General features: G+C 47.6%; 2 protein-coding genes across 7 annotated transcripts in view; one reads left to right on the plus strand and one right to left on the minus strand.

Annotated features, from left to right (window-relative positions):
• Positions 1-3,482, plus strand: part of TRAF3IP3 (TRAF3 interacting protein 3) — a 28,683-nt gene extending 25,201 nt beyond the window's left edge. Inside the window, exons 15-17 of one of the 4 annotated variants that reach the window (XM_045014274.1) lie at positions 48-196; positions 2,648-2,761; positions 3,244-3,482. In XM_045014274.1, coding sequence (XP_044870209.1) covers positions 48-196; positions 2,648-2,761; positions 3,244-3,327 — 347 coding nt within the window. In that variant the 3' untranslated portion in view covers positions 3,328-3,482. Of the gene's footprint in view, positions 1-47; positions 197-2,647 lie in introns of all 4 variants that reach the window. The other 3 variants (XR_006578944.1, XR_006578945.1, XM_045014273.1) reach the window with 3 other exon arrangements.
• A 105-nt stretch (positions 3,483-3,587) lies between these two features.
• Positions 3,588-6,660, minus strand: C4H1orf74 (chromosome 4 C1orf74 homolog). 3 transcript variants are annotated; one of them, XM_045014284.1, is made up of 2 exons: positions 6,553-6,660; positions 3,588-5,722 (listed from the first exon to the last, which is right to left on the minus strand). In XM_045014284.1, the coding sequence occupies exon 2, from the start codon at positions 5,590-5,592 to the stop codon at positions 4,792-4,794; it is 801 nt and encodes a 266-aa protein (XP_044870219.1). In that variant the 5' UTR covers positions 5,593-5,722; positions 6,553-6,660; the 3' UTR covers positions 3,588-4,791. The 3 variants fall into 3 exon arrangements, with proteins under 3 accessions (XP_044870219.1, XP_044870217.1, XP_044870218.1); XM_045014282.1 differs by having other exon boundaries at positions 3,588-6,191; XM_045014283.1 differs by having other exon boundaries at positions 6,459-6,637.
• Positions 6,661-7,136: the final 476 nt, after the last annotated feature.

Below are 7,136 nucleotides of genomic sequence, written 5' to 3' on the forward strand. Positions count from 1 at the left end.
CAAAAGCCTGGACTCATTTCTCATTGGAAGTCTGGCTGTTTTTTTAGATCAGGTTTTAACTATGCAGATCCAACCCCCCAGTCCAGTCAGAGAAAAACAAGATGCTTTGTTAAAGCATCCTGGCGACGAGGGAGAGGAAAATCTGAAGGACCAGGTGCAGAAGAGGACAGCCCAACTCATTGCAAAGGAAAAGGAGGTGAGGAGGTGATACAATCTGTTAATGAGATTCAGTGTTCTCATTAGGAGATTAATTGCTATTTTTAAAGGCTTCCAAGGCAGAAATAAAACTGATGTGTGATGATTTTTAGGAGTAACCATACAAATAGCATCTAATTCTGTAACTGGAGACTCACAGTCACTACATTTTGATTCTGACCTCAGCTAAACCCCCTGTTGGGTTTCCTCTAAGTATTTCCAGGTAGAATAATAGTCATGCAATGACATTGAACCAAGCCCTTTACATAGCCTTAAAGTCACAAAATATTTCATACCCCGAATAAAACCTTCACATACACAAGCTGAAATGTATGTTGGCATGTGAGTTAAATACTACAGGTCGATCTTGTACATAAGAGAGCTCAGGGCTATCATAAAACATCACATTGGTACCCATCTTCCCAGACAATTGACTTCCTCCCCACCCGCCAAGCCAGCTCCTTTGAGACTTATCTCCTGGAGCAGAGAAGTGAATGATAGAAACACAGTTTTTGTCCACCAAAGGGAATTAGCAAGAGAAAATACCCAAAGGCATATTTTAAAATTAAATGCACACAGAGCTGTGGGATGCAGGAGCAGTGCCGGACAAGAACAAGTCTCTCCAGCAAAGTGCTCACAATGTGACAGCACACGCACAGGGCAATGCCACAGGGAGCAGACACCGGGGCAGACTGATTGTGGTTCAGGGAGCAGAGAGGGTACAAGGGACCTGTATGCATCAGGGTGGGGGACAGGTAGAATCCTAGAGTAAGTGCTTCCTAAGCACAAGCATGTGTTAGCAGCACCACTGATGCTGGATACCCCTAGGGGAGTGCTGTGGGAGCTGCTGTTATGGGGAGCACACACCTGCCCCTCACAGCATGCAGTAGTTATCATCTCAGTGGGCTCCCCCAGGAACCACAGAGATGTTCTGCCAGTCTGTCCTCTGCACTCAGAAGCCCCTAGCAGCTGCCAGTGGGGCAGTTACTCGCTGCTCATCCCAAACACGCCTGTGGCTCCAGCACTTGGAATGTAAAGGGTCAGACAATTAAAGTGAGGCCTGGGGAATTGTGGCGGTGGGGAATTTAATTGCTCTGCTTTAATCTCTCTTCCCCTACTTCTTTATGTCCTCATCAGCCCCACCCTCTTCAGAGGAGCTGTTTGGGTGGGGAGGGAGAGCTGAGGCTTTTTCTTTCTTTATTGATGGTCTAATATAGTGCCTAGAACAATACCTAGGCACCAAGGGGCTTATACACAGGAATTTATAAAATAGGCTTTTACCCTTCTCTGTGGCAGATGGAGCTCAGCATGTCTTACTGAATCCACACTGTCTCCTTCAATGACTACAAGCACCAGCCATTGCAAATTAGGTCTAAATCAGCTGGGGGCAGGGCGAGTGCAAAATACCATTAAATCTAAAGGAAACAGGTGAGAGCAGGAACTGGCTAGAACACACAAAGTTTTTGCTTTGCCAACAGCTTATGCAGGGCTACATTACATACCGTACTGTGCACCATCAGGAAAAACTTGTTGCACCTCACCTAGACCACTGACTCCTCATACAATGCAGCCTCAAAACAATCTGATCAGCCCTAGGCCCACCTGACCTGCTATGCATTGCCACACACATCAGTGCAACCAACACAGAATACACACAAACACCAGGAGGTCTCCATGGGTAATAACAGTGCCCCCCAGCCATGGCCAGAACCTTGGTGCTTTGGGGGGGGGGAGCTGCTGAAAGTACAACTTCCCCTCCCCAACATGAAAAGGAAAAATCTAACAGCCACTCACCTGCTGGAGGAAAGCAAGATGCAGCCAGCAGCAGCAGCCCCTTCCAAAGCAGCCGTCTTAGGGCTGCAGCTGCTTGATTCTGCCCAATTTAAAGCGTCACTCCCACAAGGCATGCTGGGGGGGAGTTCTGGGGAGAGCTAATAATGACCAGTCACAGAGGAAAATGTTGGGGGGAAAGGGCTACTTCTGTGCGATGCCTTTCACTTCCCTCCCCTCAGTCCTACTGATTTTGCTCCTACCTTCTAGCTAGTGAAACTCTTCATGGGGGCAAGCCATTTACCCATATGGAGCCAGCTGCAGACCTGAGGACTTTCTCTTCTGCTGTCACAGGCAGTGGGATGGGATTAAGTATGTTATGTTTTGGTGGGGGAAATATTACTTTTTCTTCCCACATGACTTGAGTGCTGCTGAAAGGTGCCAGCGTACTAGAACTGCAGGCTAAAGACCCCAAGAGGGGTAATATACAGGCAGAGGGTGCTTCCCCTGGGCTCCCCTTAACAATAAACAGCTATCCTGCCCTAGATGTCACAATACTAGGGGTGAGAGGGAAGATCACTCTCCACTACATCAGCCCAGTTGCCCTGGGAACTTCACCGAGACCTGCCAAATTCTTGGTACACGTGGGCCATTTCCTAACATTCCTCTGCTTTGTTTCCAGTGCGCAGATCTCCGCTCTGAGCTGGAGGCCCTGAGCGACGAGTACCGCTCCTGCATGACCAAGTTACGTCAGTGCCGAGACGAGCTCAATCAGTTCCAGAGTAAACAGTCCAAAGTAGGAGTTCACTTTTACTGTGTCCAGTTACCTACTGCAAACATCCTGAGCAGTTTGATACCTTTGCAGGCGCCACGCTGGGGCTGGGCTTGGGGGAAATTTGTTTCTCAGCTCTGTTCTACTCAGTTTCTTATGCTGCATGCATCACTGGACTGTCTGGGCCCCCTCCAGTAGTACATTAAGCAACATGACTACACATCCATCACATTGGTTCCTTCCTCTCCCCAGGAGCAGCAGATCCATGGGAGTGTCTCATTTTGGTAGGACTTGTCTTTCTTTTAAATACACATTGCTACGTGTTTATGTTAGAGAAAGCAAAGTCAAAAAGAAACACATTGCACTTGGAGCAGAAGGTGGTGAGGTTTGTGAGGTCACCTGGACAACGGAGGAAAGATAGCGCCTGTGTATTTACACCAGACGTTAAATTAAAAATTTCCTTTTTGTGTACTGATTCACTAAACACATTTAATTCTCTCTTTCAGAGACAATGTGGCCACTGGATCCCTCTCCTAATGGTGGTGATAGCAGCAGCCATGGCGGCTTTCTTAGCCAATTTTGTACCATGAGAATCCATCAGTTTCAATTACCTCAGCACAGCAACTGACTCAACTTTTTTCACTGTAATGTATAAAGATTTTGTAGGGTTTTGGGGGGGATATTTTTGAGCTGGTCTCACTCCTCAACAAATTCACACTGGTCCAATAAATGCGGTGAGATCATTCCTCTTGCTTGGTTTAATTTTTAATTGAAGGTTACATTAGAAAAGGTTCAGTTTCTGTGCCGCAGCAGCCATATGTTTTATTGCATAGTATCAGTCACTTAAAAACTCCCACTGCGGGAGGAAAAAACTCAGTAGGAGACACAAAACCCTGACCCCCACACACACCTTTTCTGTCTGTCTAGACTGTCTCAGCTCTTGTCCAGATCCTCATCACCTCCTAGTTGATCAGTGTAGCCTCCTCCTCTCTCCTCCCTGCCACCCTCCAACCTATACAAAGCACTACAGGTTGCTAATTTTTTTTTTAATTAAGTGTGGGGAGAAAAATTGTGATGTTAATCCAAGACAATGCTGGGTACTTACTGAAATTCCTTTAACAGCTGAGTTCTGTTGTTTTGACAACAGCACGTATCTTTAATGCACACATCTGTGCTGTGAGCACAAGCAGAGTCTATGGTAGATGGGTTACACTAGATAACATAGGCAATTAGTAACAGTATTTATAAAATTTTACATGTTCAAAGCACAGTACAAATATGGACCCCTTTTTAATCCTCATATTGTTTCTGAGAGGTAAATATCCTCATTTTACAGCTGGGGAAACTGAGGCACATATGGGGAGAAATCACTTGCCCCAATGGACCCAGAGGAAAAAATGAGATTAGAACCCATGGCTTCTTGACTCCTGTCACTGTGCTCATTCTTCTAGTCAAACCGCCATTAGGAGCAGCTGTTGATGTGGTAGGGCAGGGAATGGAATTACCACAGTCCTATTTGGAGTGGAAAATCCCCACCCCTGAGCAACACAGCTATACCGACCGAACTCCTGGTGTAGACAGCGCTATGTCGACAGAACGGCTTCTCCCGTCACCTTAGCTACCGCCTCTCAGGAAGGTGCAGTACCTAGGCTGAAGGGAGCAGCTCTCCCATCGGCATAGGTCACGTCTTCACTAAGCACTACAGCAGTGCTGTAAGTGTAGACAAACCCTAGGAGTTGAACACCCTACAACTGGGATCCATCCCACATGAACTGCCTGCAACCCAGCTGTGGGTGCCTGAATCTACAAAGTGCACTTCGAGGAAAAGCAAGTGTTCAAGGTACCAGTGACATGGCGAATACAGGTTCAGCATCTAACATGCTCACCCTTCACATCCAGTGCTTTGGGCCTTAAATTCCAGGTGTGGGGGAGAGCTGTGGTTTCAAGCTATTCCTGGGGGAACCTTTGTCCATAGGGCAGTGTTAAGTGTCCCGCTAGATTTCATGCCTGACACCCCCCCAAGCCTGTGATAATAAGAAATGAAGAAACTAGATTTACAAAGCAACAGCAGCTAGAGAAACCACCTCCGTTGAGATACAGAGGTTTGCAAAGTCATTCTGCGCACTAAATACATCCTTCAGATTGCCACTCCATGCATCCAGGGCCTCCTTCATGGCAAGATACAGGTTCTCTGGGACACTAAAGGAATAAATTCGGACTCTGAGATCTTTGCTTATCCTACAGCAAGAGGCCTGGACAGTAAAAACTCTCAGTGGGGTCAGAGACAAACAGTTGTCAAACCCCTGCTCAGTTGTGAAAGTATAGGAAGCTGGGTAGCCCAGGAGAACACCAAAGATGGTGCATAGATTCCAATCGGCAGAGAAGATCTCACTGGTAGTGACCGGCTGGGATGTGATATTTGGCAGTGTTTTAACATGAGCCAGTATTTCAGCAATGTGGCCCTTTATAGAGTCCACATATTCTGGCTCACAATGGCCAGGACACGTCCTAGAAGCTGACACATCAATGAAGGGCACTTTGTTTGTGAGTAACAGCATTTCCAGCCACAGTGCCGTCTTCTCCAGGTTGAGTATCAGAACATTGTCTGCTATATTGAGAAGGTGCAGCCGATGCTTTGTCAGGCCAATGCCCTGGATCTGCTGAAGGTAGTTCTCGATTTTGTCTACTCCAACTGAATTGTAATCGTACAGGAGAGCGGGTTTCAATCCAGAAGCTACAGCTAAGATCTCCCCAGCCAGGTGCAAGGAGGCAGCTGGAGATAAACCCTTCTTCCTTCCTGGTCTAAGGTTCTGCTGAGCTGCCGCAGTTAGCAACTGAGGGGACAGTGTTGCCATCTGCTCCCTAGTTTCACGATTATTCTGGAGCTGGCTGATCCAGAGTGAAATCTTGAATCACTGTTCTCTATACCTCCACAATCAACTTTTCTTTAGGCTTCTGCTGCCCTAAGTCACTTCCTGAAAGACACTGAAATAAACAGTATTAGCATTTAAAAGGGATCCAATGTATTTTTGTGAGCTTCTGAAAGTTAGATTCCCCGCTCTTCCCCTCCCCCGCGTTAATTCCCGCAAAAGCAAATGTATCCCCAAATCCTCACATTTTCACCCTTGTGTGCACAAATAAACATCCATTAAATCCCCATTTATCCTGCACAGGGCAGGGACAAAATAAATGTCTAACCTACATTACAACAAAGATTCTCTGGAATGTAATCCCATCCCTTCAAGCTCTAGAAGCAGTTTACAGAGTCCACTCCAGGATTCGGGGTTTTAAAGACTGAAGAGAACAGATTGAATAGTAGCACAAAGTTTAGGGCAACACGGATAAGATACAGGCCCCTAAAACTGGAAGTCCCTAAACTGGGGTCCACGATCAGCAAAGCCCTTGCTGGTGGCGGCAGGAAGCCAGCTGGCCAGGCTCTCCTCCTGGTTCCCAGCTGAAACAAAGAATATAGGCGAGGAGAGGAAATGAAATGAAAGACTTTTTTTTCACTGGATTCACCACCCTGCAGAGCATTTAGCACCAGTATTTCAAAGTAGACTATTCTTAGCAACAGTTTGCACACAAACCCTCTCCCCTAGGGGTCCCACCAGCTCAGAGCTGTGCACTGTCTGTGTGCACAAGGGGGGAAGAAATGCCTGATGAGAACAGCATTGTGTTGATCAGTTTCTCAAGGGTGCCCGTCCACGCGGGTACGCCCCACCGTGTGTGCGCATCGGCTTGCGTGTGGGGCAGAGGAGGCGCGTGCAATCCTGCTGCAGGACCCCAGCCGAGCCCGGGCTCCCTCGCGCACTGACCGGCTGGTGCTTTCCTTTCTCCGCTGCGGGAAGCGAAGGACAGGACATGGGAGCCGACTAAGAGCTCATGCTTCCGCTTCCCCTCGCTTGCTGCTCCCTCGTCACCTGACACAACAGCGGCCGGGCGAGTCCCGCCTGCCCTTAAAGAGACAGGCTGTGTTGCGGCTGCACAGGGAAGCTCTCCATGGCCACTTCTGCAAGCTGCACCCCTTGGATATAGCTAGGCTAGCCCTGGAGCAGGCTATAGGACCGTAGCCGTGGCAGGGGGGTTTCCAAATATTGCAGATACAGCTACACCTTTGCTCCTGGGGACTGTATGTAGATGCAAGTGAAACGCCACACTTAGAACACAAGTTAAAAACAAACAAAAAAACCACCTTTCCATGTTGCATTTGCAGCCCAGAATCCTCTTTTGGATGCTCTGCTAACAAGGGTTGGATTGCATGGGAATCACATTCAGTGCCCATTTCAGAGACAAAAGCCAAGTACTGAACCAGCAGCAGCCAAAGCACCACGTAAAGCTAGTGTCCAAACTCCTTGTAGGGAAATTTTTCGACAGAAAGATTGTCTAGGTAGAAGCATCA

The sequence above is a fragment of the Mauremys mutica genome, chromosome 4, assembly GCF_020497125.1.
Source record: "Mauremys mutica isolate MM-2020 ecotype Southern chromosome 4, ASM2049712v1, whole genome shotgun sequence".
In the NCBI taxonomy this organism is placed as follows: domain Eukaryota; kingdom Metazoa; phylum Chordata; order Testudines; family Geoemydidae; genus Mauremys; species Mauremys mutica.

What these genes read in the sequence shown, in the direction of transcription:
- C4H1orf74 (XM_045014284.1), bottom strand. Translation starts at nt 5,592, where the DNA reads ATGGCAACACTGTCCCCTCAGTTGCTAACTGCGGCAGCTCAGCAGAAC.